At 52.5% G+C, this 19,808-nt stretch overlaps 2 protein-coding genes across 3 annotated transcripts in view; both read left to right on the top strand.

The window, feature by feature from the left end:
• The first annotated feature begins 3,356 nt into the window (after positions 1–3,356).
• Positions 3,357–7,299, top strand: PTX4 (pentraxin 4). The gene is given in 4 exon segments (XM_006204253.3): positions 3,357–3,497; positions 4,098–4,230; positions 4,233–4,730; positions 6,359–7,299. Coding segments are annotated over 4 exon segments (1,413 nt in total). The 3' UTR covers positions 7,000–7,299.
• A 3,500-nt stretch (positions 7,300–10,799) lies between these two features.
• CLCN7 (chloride voltage-gated channel 7) overlaps positions 10,800–19,808 on the top strand; it is a 23,527-nt gene continuing 14,518 nt past the window's right edge. The window contains exons 1-2 of one of the 2 annotated variants that reach the window (XM_072942371.1): positions 10,800–11,021; positions 18,392–18,463. In XM_072942371.1, coding sequence (XP_072798472.1) covers positions 10,869–11,021; positions 18,392–18,463 — 225 coding nt within the window. In that variant the 5' untranslated portion in view covers positions 10,800–10,868. The remainder of the gene's footprint in view (positions 11,022–18,391; positions 18,464–19,808) is intronic. The other variant, XM_072942372.1, reaches the window with a different exon arrangement.

The following is a 19,808-nucleotide window of genomic DNA, read 5'->3' as shown; positions in this document are numbered from 1 at the left end:
ATCTGAAAAATGCCTTTATTCTTTGCTCCAGGTTGACTCACATTTAAGCCCGATGCACAATTTTATCAGCACCACAACTCTAACCTTCTGATCTAGTGGGCCACTGTAGATACTCAGTTTTATATGAAAATCATCTCATTCAGAAATATTAAGGTTTGTTTCTCTGTCTTTGGCAGCCAATTTTGCTGCTAAGATGGTCAACAGTTCTCTGGGGAGAGTCTCCATCCTTCCCACGTGACCAGGTTTTTCTCTCTGGATACTTTTAAAGGATCTTCTCCTCCTGGTGTCTGACACTTGTCAGGATGAGACTTGGAGTCAGTCCTTGACCTTGGACCAAGGAAGTCCTTGACCAATGAAGGGCCAAATCCTTCCTTGAACCGGTGCTCTCTGCCATGTGGTCTTGACAAGATGGATGCCCTTGGCTGGGAGACCTTCCTAGATTATCTTCTAACAGTCTCTTCCCCTATTTTCTGTAGTCTTGCTTGCTACAGTTTCTTTTCATTGGATTGACCTTGAAAGTTATATTTTCTCTCTTTTTTTTATCTCTTTGTCTTTTGGCCTGAATTTTGGGCAATTGCTTCAAATCTACCTTTTATCTTTTCTGTGATATTTATTTACTTGTATTTTATTTTACTTTTTATCTAATTGTTCAATTACTTTTTGGGTATTTTTTTTTAAATCATGGTTTTTCATTTCCAAGAGCAACTTCTTCTTTTCTGATGATTCCTTTTTTCATAGCACCCGTTTCTTCTTGCCTTGTGAACACAAAGCTTTTCTTGTCTTTCCGAGGGTTTAGTTAGCATGCTTTTAAACTTTTCCTTGGCCCTCTGCATTGTCTCCCAATTTCTTTTCTATTTGGGCAGATTTCCATCTCCCATGTGGATAGGGGCGTGTTGTCATGGGCTCTTGCCTGGTGATAAATACACATTTTCTCCCTCCTCCGACCTGGGGGCAGGTGCCTGACTGTGGCTGCTGCTTCTGGAAGCTGGCAGAACCCTCAGATTCACACAGTTCAACAGGTAGACGTTTATTTCAATACCTTATTGTTAACATTACCCTTAAAATAAATTTTGTGATATGTATAACTTCCACTAAGTTCTTTTTTAAAAAAGAACAGAAGATAAAAAAGATCAAAAGGAAAAAAGTCCCCCATCCCCACACCTGGGGCCTGCACACCTGGAGTCTTTCTCCAGGGCAATGCTGTTCATTTAAAATATGATGTAAGCCCCTCACATAGTATTAAATATATTAGTAACCATACTAAAAAATAAAAAGAAACAGGTTAAGTTTTAAAATGATACATTTACCCCAATCCATCTAGAATATTACAATTTCAACATATAAAGTACATAAAATCTGATGATTAGTGAGGTAGTTTACACTCCTTTTTTGCACTAAGTCCTGGAATCCACTGTGTAACTTGCACCTGCAGTTGATTTCCACTCAGACTGGCCTTGTGTCAAGGCTCAACAGTCACACAGGACCTCAAGCTCCAGAGAGCCAGCCAACCATGTCCTGGGGCCAGGCTGGTATTCAGGAGCGGTGCACAGCACAGATGGTCAGGGAGGAGGCAGGGGTCTGGTGACTCTATCCAGGCTGACACGAGTCTTTTCACTTTAACCTGCACCTTGCCCCAGCCCCCCACCATCCCTGGACACCCCCGCAACCTCTCAAACCTGTCTGTAGTGGGCAGAATGGTGGCCCCAAAATGACACCTTCAAGTCCTAACCCCCGAACCTGTGAGTTTATTCAGAAAAGCCATCTTTATGGATGTAATTAAGTTACAGATCTCGAGGTAAGATCATCCTGGAATATCCAGGTGGGCCCTAAATCCAATGACTGGTGTCCATTTTTAAAACAGAGGTACTGGGGATTGTACCCAGGAACTCGTGCAAGCTAAGCACGTGCTCTACCGTCCCCCCTAAACGACAGGTGTCCTTATGAGACAGAAGAAACGCACACAGGAAGGGGAGAAGCCGTATGAATACGCAGGCAGAGGTTGGGGTGATGCTGTTACAGGAACGCGAGGAGCTGGACGCAGCAGGAAGAATCCTCTCCAGGAGCCTTCGTGGGGAGTGTGGTCCTGCTGACACCTTAATCTCGGACTTCCGACCTCCAGAGCCACAGGAGAATATATTCCTGCTCCCACCCCCTGGAGGGTTCATCCCATACAGCAGCCCCAGGACACGGACACACTCCCTGCCCCTCAGGGTCCCCCTCTGCAGCTCTCTCTGCTCTGCAGGATCAGTTGCCACACCTGTTCTCCTTTGTTTCCTTGCTGCCATCCAAGTGACGCTTGGGGAGAGGAGACCAGCATCTGTGCACAGCCACCATGTTTGAAGTCAAGTCTTGGCCCTGACAGCGGTTTTAACCTGCTCCCCTCATTGCGTCACAACTGTCCGTGGACCTGGCTCTAGGATGAGGTCCCCCCTGCCCCCTATTTACCCAGGCAGACAGTCTGTTAGTTTCCTGGGGCTGCTGTAAACAGTGACCACAAACAGGAGAGCTTAAAGCAACAGCAGTGTTTTCTCTCATATCCCTGGAGACGAGAAGTCTGAGATCAAGGTGTCAGCAGGACCATGCTCCCATCAAAGGCTCTTGGAGATGATGCTTCCTACCTCGTCCAGCTCCTGGTAGTCCTGTGGCGGCATCACCCCAACCTCTGCCTCCATCTTCACACAGCCTTCTCCCCTCCCTATGTGTGTCTTCTCTTCTGTCTCATCAGGACACTTGTCCTTGGATTCAGGGCCCACCCAAATCCAGGATGTCTCAACTCAAGATCCCTAATTACAGTCATGAAGACCCTTTTTCCAGATAAGTTCATGTTCACAGTTACCAGACTTAGGACTAAGATCTACCTTTTGGGGGGCCACCATTCAGCCCACTACACAACCTGGTCCCAAAAGGAAATTAGAGTGGCTCCCAATTCCATTTGCTTTGCCTGATGCAAGGGCAAGAGACAACTCTCACAGGATGTGCTGTGCACGGCCAGGATGCTGGACCCCACCGCAGACTTGGCTCTAACATCTCCCTAGGTCCCAGTGGGATCCCTGTCATGTGGGAACATAAGTCCATGCGCTCCTGCTAAAACAATCGCCTCTGTCTGCCAGCTGGACCCAGGCTTGCACCCAGTAGAGTTATTTTCCAAAGAAACTGTTTGCATCTGTTTTAAGCTCGTGTCCTTGGGAACCTCCAACTCTCCAGAGCAAATGCCTTTCGTTAAGGTAGCAGAAAGTACCTGACTCCCAGCTGGAGCAGAAAAAGGAAAACCACTCCCCAGGAGAGCTGGGAGGAGCGTGGGGAGAGGCAGCAGCTTGAAGCAGGCAGGGTGCCTCCCGCTTCTCATCCTGCTCAGAATGGGCTGCCCAGGGAGGAAACCCTTGTTTTTCTTCCTCCTTTTTGTGCTTATGTATCTTCCTGGGGCTTTGTTGCAGGAAGCTGGCCCTGTGAGGCAAAGGAAACCATTTTTCGAGAGGCTCCGTAGACTAGAGGAACAAGTAAGTATACCCACCATTTGGGACAGTTGGGTTTTTTTAATTGATAGCAGACAAAGGACAGATGGTACCGAAACAGTAGTCAGCTTCTGTGCTCTGTGGGCTCAGAATGGAGTTTCCAGTTCTTTTTATCAGCTGACTATCTTCACCGATGGTTGGAAACCTGCAATAGGTTTGGTGGGCTCCATTCTGAATACAAGCCAGCTGAGTGTGAGGGTTGGGCGGGACTCTGGGTAGTGGAGGGCAGTCCACTGGGCTTGGGGCACGAGGTCTTAAGTCCCCTACAGAGCAGAGACTCCTGTGTGCGTTCATGGCAGGTTCCTGGGTACCCCACCTGCATCAGGGCTGTACCAAGCTCTCCCTACTTTGACCCTACAAACACAAAGCCCATCCAGCTATGGGTCTGCTGGCGGGTAGGATCCTGAGGGTCACAGGGTGAAGAGCGTGGGGCACAGGGTGGGATGGGAGCTGGGCCGTGGAGCCCTCACTCCCTGCAGCGCAGAGCTGGGGCTAGAGCCAGGGCTGGTGGCAGAGATCAGCCCACACCTCACTGCATTGCTGTGAGGATAGAATCCCCCGTGACAGCTCGTGTTCTCTCTGCAGTTTCAGAGGTTCCAAGAGGCGGCACTAACGCACTTGCAGGGCATTGCCAGCAACTACAACCTGTCCTTCGATTTCGAGGCCCGGTTCCAGAGTCTGGCCCACAGGAGCCAGGCTGTGGCCCTGGCACTCAACCAGTGCAGGCCACCATGCAGGAGGACCTGGGCCACCTCAAGACCTGGATGCGGAAGACACAGCGCAGAAGCCGGAAGGTGGACTCCAGGCTGCTGGCCTTAGACACCGCCCTGAGCAAGAGGAGCCGGCAGTGTGTCCGGGAGAGGAAGGAGCAGGAGGCGCAGAGGGACGCCCTCTCCAGCCTGGCCCTGGATGTGCGGGCCCTGCAGGATGCGCTGGCTCACCTGATGCCCCTCGTCCAGAGCCAGGGTGCCCGGCTGGCCACTCTCGAGGGGCAACTACAGGTGGCCAGTCCTGGCACCACCACCCTGGGGGTGACCCCAGCCCAGCCTAGATCATCAAGCCCGAGCTCCCCACAGCTGCAGCGGGGCAGGCAGGCACTCGGGGCTCCACCTGAGCCCAGGGAGCCACCTCTGGACTTTACTCGCCCTCTCCAGGGGACGCACAAGCTCCCAGGTCCAGGCAGCCAGCCGGCACGGACCCCCGAGAGCCCAGGAGAGAGTAAGCAGCATGCCTGCCCTTCCCCATTAATCTCCATTTTTCCCTCCGGTGCCTCCTGGGGCCTCCAGTCCCCTTCAAAAGGCCTTCTTCCCAGGGCTTTGGGGAGACGACACTGCTCTCCACCCCCCAAGCCCCACCCTAGAGGAAAAGAACCATCCAGGTGACAGCTTGTCTGCAAGTCAGGCTACCCAGGGCGCACACCTGCAGGCAGTAAATGTCCACTCAGAGTTGGCGATCACCCTCAGTAGTCTTGGCCGGATCCCAGGAAGTCCTCAGCCATCGACAGCAGGAAACCTCTGCAGGGCCCCAGCCTCAGCCAGTACCCCGTGGGGTCTGTGCCCACCCATGGAGGCCCCCCAGTTCTGCTTTTCCATATCCGATCTCCTAGTTTAGTGTTTCCTGACAGTGACTCCACTGGCATTTGGGGTTGGGTAGTCCCTAATTGTGGGGTGTCCAGGGTACTGGAGGGTGTTTAGCAGCATTCCCAGCCTCCCCACCGGACGCCAGCTCATCTTTAACTCTCAGTTTGGACAGGGCTGCCTCCTCTGTCTGACTTTGCAGCCCTCAGAGTCCCATTAAACTGAAGCAGGTTTCCCTCCATCTCCATGGTTCTAGGGGCCTCACCAATAAGACCGGGCTGACTGGATGACCTGGAGGGACCCACCAGGGCTCCCAGGAAAGTGGGGGCTATAGGTTTGGGGGCCCCAAAATTCTGACAAGCAAAACTGTCTACAGATGTTGCTAGATGTCCCCTGGGGGCATGGTCATCTCCAGCTGAGGACCATTGCCCTGGATTATGACAAGAGCCACTCAAGTGAAGAGAGGAGCTGGGAGCTGGCCACAGAAGCCCTCCGCCCTGGCACCCAATAGGTGGGCAGGCTGAAAATGCAGATTTTCTCGCTCAGCCCCCAGCCTGCCAATCAGAACCTCAGACCAGATGCCCCACCCCTGCCCCACCCACTCTTCCATCAGGTAGATCTGGCAGGAAGTCTGGTCAAAGGAGTTATGCTCCCAAAGATGTCCACGTCCTGGTCCTGGACTTTGTGGATGTGTCACCTCACAGGCGAGAGAACTTTGCAGATGGCATTAAGGATTTTGGAATGGGAGTGGATCCTTGATGGTCCCATCGACCAATGTCATCACAGGGGTCCTTATAAGATGGGTCAGTTTCAGGGATGGAGAGATTAGGACGAGAGCAGAGGGGCAGCAAAAGGCTTCCCAGAGAGCCTCCAGAGGGACCAGCCCTGCCCATACCATGATTTTAGCCCAGGGAGATCCCAAATGTGACTTCTGACCTCCAGACTGTGAGATGCTAAATTTGTGTTGTTTTGAGCCACTGCATTTGTTGGAATTTGTTACAGCGGCCACAAGCCATCACCCAGGGCTCTCTGTTGGTGAGGAATGCAGCTCAGGCTCACTCTCAGCAAAGTACCTGGTTGCCAGTCTTCCCATCCGTACAATGGGGCTGATGGCATCAGGATAAATGAGACGCCGCCCTCACCGTTTGTGCTCAATCGTGGTCAGCCACCAGGGGTGTTCGGCTCACCCGCCTGGAGAGCAGTGCCTGTGACTTGGGTGCTCCTGGGTGACCTTGTGGTACAGGCTTTCTTTCCTCCCTCCATTTCTAGTTTGCAACGTGGGCCCAGTGCTCGTCTTCCCAAATGCCTCCGCCAACAACGTGGTCTTCCTTTGCCCTGGCTTCCTCACCAGCCTGCGGGCCCTGTCCATCTGCAGCTGGATCCGCACAGCCTCGGGCCACCTGGGCACCCTTCTGTCCTATGCCACTGAAGAAAATGACAACAAGTTGGTTCTGTATGGCCGCAATTCCCTGGTCCCCGGCTCTGTTCACTTTGTGATTGGAGATCCGGCCTTCAGGGAGCTGCCCCTCCAGCTTCTGCTAGATGGCCGGTGGCACCATGTGTGCGTCATCTGGACATCCATCCTGGGCAGGTACTGGCTCCATGTGGACAGCAGGCTAGTGGCCACCGGCTCCCACTTCAGGGAGGGCTACGAGATTCCTCCCAGAGGGTCCCTTGTGCTAGGTCAGGAGCAAGACAGCATTGGGGGTGGGTTTGACAGCTCTGAGGCCTTCGTGGGGAGCATGGCAGGCCTGGCCATATGGGACTGGGTACTGGTTCCCGGGGAAGTCTCAAACCTTGCCACTGGGAAGGAGCTCCCAACGGGCGCCATCCTGACGCTGACCAGTGCCATATCGGTAGGCGGATTTGTGCAGAGGGTAAACTGCAGCTGCTTACAGCTCTGTCCATGAGGCCTCACTACCCGGCAGTGTGCTCATGCTGTGGGCTGGAGAGAGGAGTGAGTCTCCAGCCATGTTCGGCCACCCCCGACTCCAGCACGCTCCAAAGAGGGTCCCCCTCTGCTGCCTCTGACCTGGGCTGGGCACATCTGCCCCGTAACGTAGGATGTGAGCTTCCCAAGTGTGTGTGTTGGGGGGTGGGTGAGGGCCCACAGGCAGTGCCAAGCCCTGAGATCCCAAGGACTGCGTTCTTTCCCTCCCTGTGGCATTCTTATGTCTCCCCCTCTTTGTAGAATGACCCAGCCACTTGGGACTGCTGGATCGCAGTGGGGCCTCTCCTCTGGGTGTAGGTTTGGAGCAACTGCAGGCCCGTTTCTGGAGAACTCCTGTTTTCCTTGCATTTGAACTGTTGTGGCCCTCTCTCCACACGTCTTGTGAAAGTTTCCCTTTGGGTGATCCTTGTTCCAACATCTCTCATGAGGAGGGCTGGGGATCCACTTCCTGGCCCCATTGCTACAGCCCCCCTTCTCCAGGAGCCCTTGGGGTTTCATCAAAGTTCTGTGATGGTTGGTGAGGTGGCCAGAGCCTCTGGGAAGGGGGCCCGTACAGGGAGCAAGCGATTCAGACGTGTACATTAACGATAGGTGAGCAATGATTTTACAGCTACTGTATTAGGGTGTAATTTATATGCTATGAAATTCACCCCTTGTAAGTGTACAATTCAAAGATTTTTAGTATATTTGCCGATATGCAACTGTCACCGCAGTCCAGTTTTACATTTCTGTTGTCCTCCCCCAAGAAATCGTGCCTGTTAAGGGTCACTCCTGTCCCCATCCAGCCCCTCCTCCAGCTCTGCACCCACTGACCTGCTTTCAGTCTCTGTGGATTTGCCTGTTCTGGACATTTCACATAAATGGCCTCATTAAATCTGTGGTCTGTGGTGTCTGGCTTCTCTTACACAGCATCACGTTTTCCAGGTCCATCAGTGTTGTAGCGTGCATCAGTGCTTCGCTCTTTTGCGTGGCTGAACAGCATTCTGTTGTAAAGGACCACGTTTTGTGTATCCATTCATCAGTCGATCGAAACTTGAGTGGTTTCCGGTTGGTGGGCTCTTGTGAATGAAGCTGCTATGCACATTCTCATGTGAGTCTTTGTGTAGGCATATGTTTTCATTTCTCCTGAGCATATACCTAGCAGTAGAATTGCTGAGTTGTAATGATAAAACCACCTCTAAACTTTCAAAGAAACCACCAAACTGTTTTCCAAAGCAGCTGCATTGTTTTAAATCCCCACCAACCCTATGTGGTGTTTCTCATTTCTCCACATTCCTGCCAGCACTTGATAGATAATGTCTGTCTTTTTATAGCTTTTTTAAAAATAGAATTTTAAATCATGGCAGGTTAAAACAAACAAACAAAAAAACAAACAAAACAAGCATTGACAATGAGAACAGGCATGGTTCAGTTTGTTTAAGTTTCAGTGTGATGTCAATTAACCCCTGCATGATCACAGAATCAGAAGGTTGGTGCAGACAGGATAAAGGAGCAGTGTTGAGAGTATGGTGGGGGCAGTGGGGATGCCCCTCCATCTGTGGGGGAAGCTTAGAATCACTGAGTCTGGAAACATGCCCAGTTCTTAGAATTCACCTACTGTAACCCATTTTAAAAGTGCAGGAAAAAACTAGAGAAGTCCAGTTCCACAAGGGGTCCTGGTTTCAGCTCTGCCCACAAGGAGGCAGCCAGTAGGCACTGCTCTGTGGGGAGGTGCCTGAAATCAGTCCCTGGGGTCCCTTGGCAGCATTCCATTTCTGCAGAGCTGTCTGTAGCCCCAGAGATCCCAGGCCTTCTGCTCAAAGACCCAGCCAGCCACCTCCCCCAGCACGGTCTGCCCATCCATGAGTCACAGTCAGGAGACGCATCCTAGGACTGGAAAACCCTGTGGGTGGCCACAGAAAAGTCCTGGAACCATGGATTCTGCGTCTCTTGGCACTTCCCCAGGACTCAGCCATATTCATGGAGAGCTGGCCTTCTCAAAGTCTTTTCCAGGCTCCTTTGGCCTTTTCTGGAGACCTTGCTCCATCCCACTCTGCTGTTGAGGAGAGAAGGATGACATCTTTTTGAGGGGAAGACTGGTAATTTGATTAGGAAGTATTTCTGGAGGGACAGCTGGGTCCCCAGCATTAAAAAACCATGCAGAGTGATATTTCCCACCTTCCCCTGCCTTTAGGTGCCGTGGGGGACCCATGCTGTTTCACCTTCACAGCAGTATTCCTGCCAAGTGTCTGCAGATCCTAAGTCTGCGGGAATTTGGCAGAGGTGGCATCGCCGTGGCTGCCACATTCGGATGTTTCATGGGGAGGGGGCCCTCCAGGAGGGCAGAGGTACCTGGGAAGGGGCTTTGAAGGGGAGCTTGGAGGGAGCTCAGGTTGCTGGGGATTTGGGAAGGGCCGGCTTATCCGGCTGAGGAGTCTGGACACTGTCAAGGGAAGCCCATCCAGGTTTTGGAGCAGAGGAGTCTGAACATACATCTCATGTGATCCGCCATCCCTGCTGGGTGAGTGACAAAGACCCACGTGCATTTTGAAGCAGGCACCAGGCTTACCTCTAATTCCATCAATCCCACCTTTGACCTGAGTCTGCTGTGTTCCTGGGTGTGGAGGACCAGATGACCCAAAGGGAACTCCCCAGCATGGCGCCCCATCCCTGGAACTGTTCTTATGTCCCCATCGCTCTGCGCAGCTCTCTGCCTGTCTGGATGGCTTCTTGCAAACCCCACTGGTCCACTCAGTCAAACCAGCCCAGGCCCAACCTTGCTGCTCCTCAGTGCCTTGAGCGAGCCAGCTTCACTTCGCAGCCTCCAGGCCCTCCTCCACAGACAGGGCCATCATACTCTTTTCACCATTTCTCGAAAGGGCAAAGCTAGGTCACACGGATGAGAAAACACTTATTCTGAAAGAATGTTGTTCTTAGTAGTTTCAGAAACATCATTGTACAGTGATCATGGGGAAAATTAAAAATCCTGTTTGGCTTCCTTCCTCTTATCTTGGTTTCAGTTTTGGTTTTATTATGAATTATGTGGGAGAAGGGGTTGTCTTCTCAGCCTGGGAGTCTCTAAAGAACTTTTAAAATCTTTTTATTTTTAAGTTTCTAATTGAAAGAAAAAAGCTACAAGAGGAATACATTGCACATTGTATATATTTACCCTACATCTATCACGTGCTAACATCTTACCACATCACGGCCTGTTCCCCTGAGTGTCTCAGTGTGTGTCTCCTGAGGAAAAGGATTTTTTTTGATATGACTCCCAGATGAAGATCACGCTTGGGGGACTGAGTGATGCTATAACACTACTACCAAATGCACTGTGCATATCCAATCTTTGCCAATTGTCCCCAAAATGCCAGGGCCACAGCAGCCTTTAGTTCCCATCTTTTAAATCTCCTTTCAACCAGGGCGGTCCCTCAGCCTTGTCCTTCACGACACCAACACTACAGAAAGAGGTGCCCAGCTGTTTAGCAGGTGTCCCTCAATTAAGGTTCAACTGAAATTTTCTCCTTGCAAATTTTCTCCTCAGTGAAGCTTTTTCTGCAGGAGGGCCACAGAGGCCATTTTGTGTCCTTCTCAGCACAACCTTTTGCTACGTGGGGATCGGTCCCAACAGGCGGGTGCCTGTTGCTGGATGGAGCCCGCCCCACTGCCTGGATCTGCAGGCGCCGGGGGTGGACTACAACTCCCAGAAGGGCCCGCGCTCTCCGCGGCCGCCGTCGGGGTCACTGGGCGCCGTCGTGTCACGTGACCACCGCCCGGGTCACATGGCTGCGGCGCGGGTCACGAGAACAAACACGGCCTCTGCGCTTCCCGGCCGGTCCTCAGCGGCGGGACATGGCCAACGTCTCCAAGAAGGTGTCGTGGTCTGGCCGCGACCTGGACGATGACGAGGCGGCGCCGCTGCTGCGGAGGGCGGCGCGGCCCGGGGCGTCTGCCGGGGAGGCCACGCCGCTGCTGAACGGGGCCGGGCCCGCGGCCGCCCGCGCAGTGAGTCCGGGAGAGGCGGGCCGGGTTGGGTCTGCCCCGCGGTCACCCGTGCCAGTAGCCGGCCTTGCGGGGATGCGGCGAATCCGTGCTCAGGCAGAGCCCTTGGCAGAGGCAGGAGCCCGCCCAGGGCCCCGCTTGGCAAACGGCAGGGCGGGCTCGGACCTATGCCCCGAGGTTCTGGAGCCTTGGGAGAAGGTCGGCCCAGTGACCAGCGGGGTCTAGGAGCCGGCCCATTACCCTTGGCGTTTATGAGCCTGGGAGTGCCCACTCACAAGCTGCTGTCGTGTCCTCCACGGCACGAAGCTGATTTATTTCCTCACGGTTTTATTCCAGAGTGGATTTAAAGGGAAGGCAGGTGGTCTTTTGCTCCGGTGACTTTTTTCTTTTTTTGTTTTTCCCAAGACTGTGATAAATACGTGAGCAACTATTTTTGTTGGTCGTTTTTTGAACCCCCAGGGGATTTTAAAGAATTTAGGTCGCAGAGTCTGCTTTTGCAGTGAGAAAAACTGAGGGACTGCTTCACAGGGAGTGGTACAAGCCTTTGGGCGATCTTAGTAACGACCAGTATGTGCTTTCAGTTTCCCTTAGTAGTTCCTTTAAATTGAAGTGTGCAACCAGACACAGGAAGGCAGGTCAGAGTGGTTGAAGTGTGCTGTGCATCTCAGTTCTGCAGTTTGTTATCTTAAGTGAATTTTCATGTGTTGTGTTAGTCTTGAGTTAATGAATTTCTTTTGTTGGTGGCTTGATCCTACTCTGTTTTGTGATTATTTCATTTTCCTTTTCCTATTCCAGATCTGTCCTTTAAACACTTGTGTAGTGTTTAAACATGAAGAAAGACCCAAACATCTGGCTCTGTCTCTAGAACTTATATTTAGATTTCTCCAGTCCCTGGGAAATACAGCAGACACTGAAAGTCAAAGTCTGCTCTTTGAGTGGAATCTTCTGCTGAGGTGCTGAGGTGCTTTCTGTGTCTGCATGACAAGTGACTTGAAGGGGCTGCTGATTTGCAGGGGTGGGGATATGGATGGTTTGTTATTTTCTTCTCGAAACGTTTCTTTTTTCGTCTTTAACGGAAAGTAATCTGAAGTTTACAAAATAGAAGTATGAGCCTGACCTTAAGGATTGACAGATAAAAAGATGGTAAACTTTGAGGTTGAATTTGTGTTGATTTCAGAACTGAGTGTGCTTGGGGTTTCCCACTTCTCTTTGCAAATAGATAGAGGAGTTGGCTTTTTTTGAAAGAGCCTGTTGATCTCGTTCCTTAAAACTCATTCCCTTAAAAAGATCTTTGCAAGCCTTTTTGTGTGCTCATTTGTATTTAGTAACAACTGATTAGCTAGTCGAACAATTTAAAAAGTAACTTACTGTGCATCTATCATGTGCCCGGCTGCATGCAGTTTGCTGGGAACACAGAAGTGCGTGATGCATCTTCCTTCCTGCTAGCTCCAGGCTTGTGGAAAAACAGGCCCTGTGTTCCTGAGGGCGGTGTGGGGGCCCTAAGGGCAGGGGAGGTCCCATTTGGGTCCAGTCTGGAAAAGTGCAAGCTCCTCAGGCAGGTATATAGATGGGAAAAGATAAAGCGGATGTGTATTGGGGAAGTGAGTGGCAGTGGGGAGTGGAGGCGGGGGAGAGAGCCGGGTTTGCTGGCTTTGAATTTGACTTGATCTTGTGGAGAATCCTGCAGGAAGCTGGAGAATCCAGCCTTTAAGGATCCTTAGACCTCCTTGTGCAAACTGGTTGGAAAGGGGAGATGAGGGGCTCGGGCGCTCGGAGCTTCGCTCTGGGCTAGCAGAGGCAAGTTCCTCAGCCTCCTGTGTCTCAGGTTCCTCCTCTGGAAAAACGCTCATACACAACCAGCACAGCGCCTGTCACGAGGTAGTAAACGTTAGTCACTCTCAGTGGTGTTAGGGGAGAGGGTTTAGCTCAATTGGTAGAGCACATGCTTAGCATGCACGAGGTCCTGGGTTCAATCCCCAGCACCTCCATTAAGTAAATAAATAAACCTAATTACCTCCCCCCTCAAAAAAAAAATGAAAAATACTCTCAGTGGTGTTAAAAACAGCAGCAGGGAAGTGTTTGTCTTTGGGGGTGCTATTGACGGTGTGACTGCACTGCAGCCAACTGAGCCTGGCTTTCTTGGGGGAGGGTCTGCCCTGGAGCTGCGTGCTGGGGCCCTAGTGTTCTGCAAACTGCGCCTTGTAAGCTACTCTCAGTCCAGGGTCGTTTGCACCAAAATGACACCCGAGGCCAACAACCACCCTGTGGCAATGTTTTGGTGAGCTGGACACAGAGCTTGTCCTGCCACCTCCCAGCCCCTTGGGATTGGTTGCGGGGTGTCCAGAGGGTGAGGGTCAGCCTCGTGAGGTATTTGCTCTGGGCTGAGTGTGGTGGCCCGGCTGCCCTGACACGCGACTCTGTGACAGGGCCTGCCCTGGTCAGGCTGGACATGGGGGCCGGCCTGAGCTCAGCCTCCATCCATCCGGAGCTAGGCCATTCAGAGCCATCTGTGGGTTGCCGTTCCCTGTCTCTGGCCCTCAGCGTATCATGCCTGAGTGTGGAGTGTGGGCCGGTCATCCAGAGAATTGCTGTGCATCCGGCCCTGGGACAGGGAGAGGGTGAGGTCAGCCCACAAATCACGGTCATGTGTGTGGGAAGTGGAGCATTTTGAGAACTGACAGAGGGAAATCTGAGCCGGAAACAGGTGCTCCAGTGGTGGGGGTGGGTGTTTGTAGTATTTGGAACACAGGTCATTTCTGGGACCTCAGCTTCGGGAAGCTCTGTTTGAGACACCCAGAGGGGTGGGACCCCCCAGGTTAGTGTTTACAATCAGTCCTGGGGTCTTGCTACTCTAGGAGCTGTGGTGTCCTGCCCTGGTGACCCAGAGCCACAGACCATAGTCTGAGAGTGCGGCCGGGGCAGCAGTGGTGGTGCAGGGAAGCTGCAGGGGCCTGTCGCCCGCCATCCTCACTGGCCTCCTGAGCTCTGCTCAATGTAAGGGAGCGCCCTGTCTTTCCCCCAGGTGGCTCCCAGCACCAGGGGCAGCCTCTCCAGGAAGTCCCTCTGCCTCAGTGTCCTTGTACTGTCCTCCCTCCTCTCCATCTACCCTCAGGCCCACTTCATAGAGTCCAGGCTGGCCACCTCAGCTCCCTCCCCCTAGGGCTCTCTGAATCCGTCTCCCTCAGGCCTTTAGTAGCCCTGTCCAGGGCCAATGTTGGTGGCTCAGAGTCTGGGGAGGCAGGAGAGGCTGCAGGCACAGCCAGACTGTGCAGCGAGCTGAGGGCCAGGGTGGGCTCAGACCTAGTCAGAGGGTCATGGGAGGCGTCCCGGGCTGAGGTTGCAGTGCTCAGGATACAGGTGGCAGCAGGGGGGCTGTTACCACTTATCTTCCCAACCCCCACGGGGCCCAGGCCTCTCCCTGGGGCTCTGTCATCGTCCTCTCAGTCTTTGTCACTGTTTACACTTACGTGGGCAGCTTGGTTTTCTCATCGTTAGCCCCTGGCTGTGGAAGCCCTGTGTCCTCAGTGCCAGATGTATGGCCTGGGGATGTTAGAATGCAGAGCAGCAGAGAGGGCAGATAGCCTTTAAAATTGTTGTAAAACTTAGTTGTAAGAGTACTTAGCACACTTTACCATCTTAACCATGTCTAAGTGTATAGCTCAGTGGCACTAAGCACAGTCACATGGTTGTGTGACCATCACCACATCCATCTACAGACCTTTTTCATCTTCCCTAACTGACACTTTATCCCCATTAAACACTAACTCTCCACCCCACCTCCCAGCTCCTGGCAGAGGCCGTTCTTTTTTCTGTCTCTATGAATTTGACATCTCACAGAAGTAGAGTCATACAATATTTGTCTTTTTGTGACTGGCTTCTTTCTCTTAGTATAACGTCCTCCGGGTTCTTCCATGTGTGGCATGTGACAGGATTTCCTTCCTTTTTAAGGCACAATAATACTCCATTGTATGGATGGACCACATCAAGTTTATACATTCATCTGTGGTTGGGCGGTTGAGTTGCTTCCACCCACTGGCTGTCGTGAATAATGTGGCTGTGCTCATGGGTGTACAAGTCACTCTTTGAGACCCTGCTTGCAGTTCATTTGGGTAAATAACCCAGAGGTGGAATTGCTGGATCACAAGGTAGTTCTGTGTTTAGTTTTTGAGGAACCGCCAGACTTTTCCGCAGTGGCTATGCCCCTTTACATTCCAGCAGCCAGGCACAAGGTTCCGGTTCCTGCACATCCTTGCCCACACTTGTTATTCTGTTTTTGGGTCCTTACCATTCCTCACAGGTATGAGGTGGTATCTGGTTGTGGTTTTGATCCGCGTGTCCCTGTTGTTGAGTGACGGTTAACACGTTTCTGTGTGTTGTTTGGCCGTTTGTGTATATTCTTTGGAGAAATGTTCATTCAAGTCCTTTGTCCGTTTTTTAATTGTCTGATTTTTTGTTGTTGGATTGTAGGAGTCCTTTACAGATTCTAGATGTTAACCTCTTTTCAGATCCTTGATACGTAATATTTTCTCCTGTTCTATAGTATGTAGTTCTTTTCCATTCTGTTCATTGTTTCCTTTGATGTACAGAAGTTCTTCAGTTTGCTGTAGTCCTATTTGCATATAAACTCTTTGGATGGTTAAATAATTCTGGACTTACAGGAAGTTGAAACGACCCCCCAGAGAGGGCCTGTCTGCCTTCCCCACCAGTTTCGCGGGGTGGTTCCTTCTTCCTTCACGATGGTACATTGCCCAAACCAGGCATTGATGTTGGCCCAATGCCTGTGTGTAGCGCTCCACCCTTGTGTCATGAGTGTAGATGCGTGTGAGCATGTCCATCAGTGCCTTGTCCTGCCTCATAGAGTCTCCCTGCCCCCAGTCTATTCTCAGCCCAAATGTCTGACCTTTTAAGCACGTTGGATCAATGGAAAGGCTCAGTAGGAAACCTTTCCGTTCTTTCCAAAGCACGGAGGTAACCTCTAGGCTGTTGTGCGTATCAATAGGTTAAGGAACTACCAGTATTTGACTTGCGTTTAAGAAAAGAGAAACACACAGCACCCAATAAATTGCTGAACTTAAACAGTAAATGGCTTTTTTCATCAGAAAAGATATTTCCTAAGAGATGCCTGTAAAGTTCAGAAAAGAGACAAATTAAAAAACATGAAGGCACTGGAGGAGGGAGAGGGTCCGCCCGAGGCAGCCTGGGGTGGCCAGGGCTTTGCCCCTCCCCTGCACATCGCACACTGCCGGGTCCAAAGCGGAGCTCTCTGGGCTGCAGACTGAGTGCCCGCCTGGCATCCTCCCTGCTGTAGACCTGTCGTTACCTGAGCGAGCTGAGTCCTCACCATCTGGACTGTCCTGCCTGCCTCTCCCCAGGCCGTGTGCACGGTCCCAGCCTGGTCCTTTGGAGACAGTCCAGGTGTCAAAGGAACTGCTTTAGGGAGGCAGACTTGGTGTGGTGGGAATGATTGCCGGGTGCAGTCGATCAGTGAAGAATGAAATAAAAATGGCCAGACTGCTTTTTTCTGTGGCCTCCTTCCGTCAGGTCGGATTGCAGAAGGGTTTTTCCATCCTCTTTCACAATCCGACTTTCAGTTCTGCCTCTGGAGGTGTCCCCGGAAGGGCATTCCGTGTGCTGTGGTCAGGCTGGCGGCCAGCACACCCTTCCTGACGACACGCGCCTGTCTGGGGAGCAGAGGCTGCAGCCAGCTCTGGGCCACCTCCTGGTTTGAGTTCTCTCTAGAACCGGGATCCTTTCTGGGCCAGCAGACCAGGCACTGCTGCCCAGGCTTGGAGCCGGGGCCCGCCGTGTCTTTCTCATCAGCCTCAGCAGCTTGGGGGCATCGCCAGTTGTTTTTAAGAGAGAAGACAGCTGTTTCTGTCATCATCCACCTGTCATACCGACGACGGTGATGGGATATATGTAAAGTGCAGTCGTGCAGGCGGAGCAGGATGATGGCCAAGTGAACGTGCGCCTCACAAGTTACCACCTGTTGTGGGGTGCACAGTGGCCCCCTGGAAGATCTCTCCATGTCTAACCCTGCAACCAGTGTAGGGGGCCTCATGTGGAAGGAAGGCCTTTGCAGCTGCAGTCCAGTTAGGATGTGATCAGGCTGGTGTCCTCGTGGGAGAGGGGAGTCACACACACACGGGAGGCTGGTGGTGACAGAGGCAGAGATTGGAGGGATGCAACCACAAGCCAAGGAGTGCTGAGGATGGCCAGTGCCCATCAGAAGCTGGAAGAGGCAGGGAAGATCCTCTCCCATGACCCTGAGAGGGACCACTGCCTGTTGACACCTTGATTTTGGGCTTGAGGCCTCCAGAGCTGAAAGAGAATATGTTTCTCCTATTTTAAGCCCCTTAAACAGTGTGTTTGGGTACAGCAGCCCCAGGAGACTCAGACACACCCCCCAGCAGAGTCAGCCAGATCCCCGAAGCCCCCTCGTGTGTCCCTGCCCCCCCCATAGCAGTCAACCACCAGTGACCACTGGTAGCAGCAGAGGTGAGTGTTGCTGACTTTAAACTTCCTGTGTTGGAGGCACAGTGTGCCCTGGGCTCGTGCTCCTCTGGGCTGCGGTGTGGCAGGCGCAGCAGTGGCAGCCGGATGAGATGCAGGGCGCCCAGCGGCACCTGCAGCTCAGAGGAGCACAGGGTCGTGTTTCTGTACAGTATGTTCCATGCAGCATTTGGACCTACTCATGCCACAGCGTGACTTCTGGTTTCTCTGAATCACAAATGTGAGCGACCTGTGTTTCCTACTCCTGGCCTCCACTGTGCCTAGGCAAAGGAATGAGAAGTCACACGCCTGGGTGTTTGTCCTCTGTGGTTGACCTGCCCCAGGGGAGGAGGTGCCTTTGACTGTGCGTCTGGGGGGCCAGCCTGGAGGCCAGTGACAGGTCCCCACCTGGCAGAGCCACTCGGTCTCATAATGGAGACACACAGAGAAAGGACTTGAAAAGACTTGGAGGAGGGGAAACAGAAAGGCTTCTAAAGGAGGGGCCCTGGAACACCGTGGTTTTCTAAGCCAGGGAGGGAAGGAGGCCAGGAGGACACGGGCGTGGTCGTCCCACAGCCCTGGGTTCTGGCTGGTGTCTTCTCTCCAGTCTCTGAAGGGCCCTAGAAGAGGGGAGGGCAGGGCCTCGTCGGGTACGGAAGGCCTGGGCTTCCCTTCTGGAGGCTGTACTTCTCAGTGACAGACTTTGGGTCTCAGCAGCGAGCCTGGAGTCTGGCACTGGCCCTACTGAAATCCCCCACACAGCAGGTGTGGGTCTGTGCTCCCACAGCAGGGCAGGCAAGGCCAGGACATTGGTGGGGTGATGTGCATGGTGCAGAGTGGCCCCATAGCTAAGTGGCCTGTGATCTCTCTTCTGCTTCTAGTCGCCCCATTCGGCATTTTTCCGGATTGGACAGATGAGCACCTTGGAGCTGGACGATGAGCTTCTGGACCCCGTAAGTGGTGGTCATTCCCTGTCCCTGTGTCTCCCATGTGTGCTGGCCTGGGGAGGTCAGGCCACTTCTGTGGAGCCGCAGCCAGCAGGGGACAGACAGTAGACACCAAACAAAAGGAGAGCAGACAGTGGTTCTGTGCCGAGCTCAGGGACAGACGTGGACTGCAGAGCCTGGGCCACCAGGAAAGGCTGCTCTGAGGGGCTTCGTTCCCTGAGGCTGAGCCCAATGGGCGGAGGTGGGGGGGTGCCTGTCTGGCAGGGAACGTTGAGCGAGCTATGCGCAGGTGGGGGCCCCAGGTGGCCTGGAGGGGGCATCTCAGGCTGGTGGGCCCTGGGACATGAGTAGTGTCCCCCTTTCCTGCCCCTACGTGGGGGCTGAGCTGTCCTGCAGCTGCCAGGGGAGCATTTCGTGAACTCCCCACCCTGCCCCCACCCCCCGCCCCAGACTCAACGTTTGACCACCTCCTTAAGGGTATCTTGTAGTCCCGATTTGCGTTTCCCTGCTGCTTCTGCTGTTGTGTGCCCATGGCCATCTCTGTCGTCCGTATCTTCTCCGGAGAAACGTCTCTTCAGACCCCGTGCACATTTTTCAGCTGGCTGCTTGTGTTTCTGTAATTGAGCTGTGAGAATTCTTTCTGTGTTCTAGATGCAGATCGCTCATCAGACATGTGATTTGCAGAAGCTTTTTCCTGGCCCATGGGTGGTCTCCTCACTTTCTGCCTGTGTCCTTTGAGGCACAAAAGCTTTTAATTTTGACGAAGTCCATTTGTTCTATATTTTTTCTTTTGCTGCTTGTGCTTTTGGAGTTATATTTAAGAAGCTACTGCCTAATCTGAGGTCACTTCTGTCTTTTCCTGTAAGAGTTCTACAATTTAGATCTTTTTGGTCCGTTTTCACTAATTTCTCATGTGGTGTAAGACAAGGGTCCAACCTCATTCTTTTGCATGTGGAGACCCAGTTTTCCCAGCATCATTTCTTAAAAAGACGACTCATTCCCTCTTGAGTTGTCTTGGCACCATTGTCGATGGGCAGTTGCCGTAAATGTTACGGGTTTATTTCTGGGCTTCGAGTTGTCTTCCATCAACCTCTCAGTCTGTCGTTGTGCCTGGGCCACTCTATCTTGTTGACTGTAGCATTGTGGTAAGTTTTGAAAGTGGAAAGTTTGAGTTGTCCAGCCTTGTTCTTCTTTCTCAAGATGGTTTTGGCTATTTGAGATCCCATACCCCTTGCGTGTTTCCACGTGGAATTTAGGCTCGGCTTGTCAATTTCCTCAGTCCCCGCCAGCTGGAGTTTAGGTAGGGGTGGCATCAAATCTTCATATCCAGTCTTCCAGTCCATTGGTACAG

Source organism: Vicugna pacos, chromosome 18 (assembly GCF_048564905.1).
Source record: "Vicugna pacos chromosome 18, VicPac4, whole genome shotgun sequence".
In the NCBI taxonomy this organism is placed as follows: Eukaryota; Metazoa; Chordata; class Mammalia; order Artiodactyla; family Camelidae; genus Vicugna; species Vicugna pacos.
The sequence above is the reverse complement of the archived record's forward strand: the minus strand, read 5'-3'. Positions and strand labels throughout refer to the sequence as shown.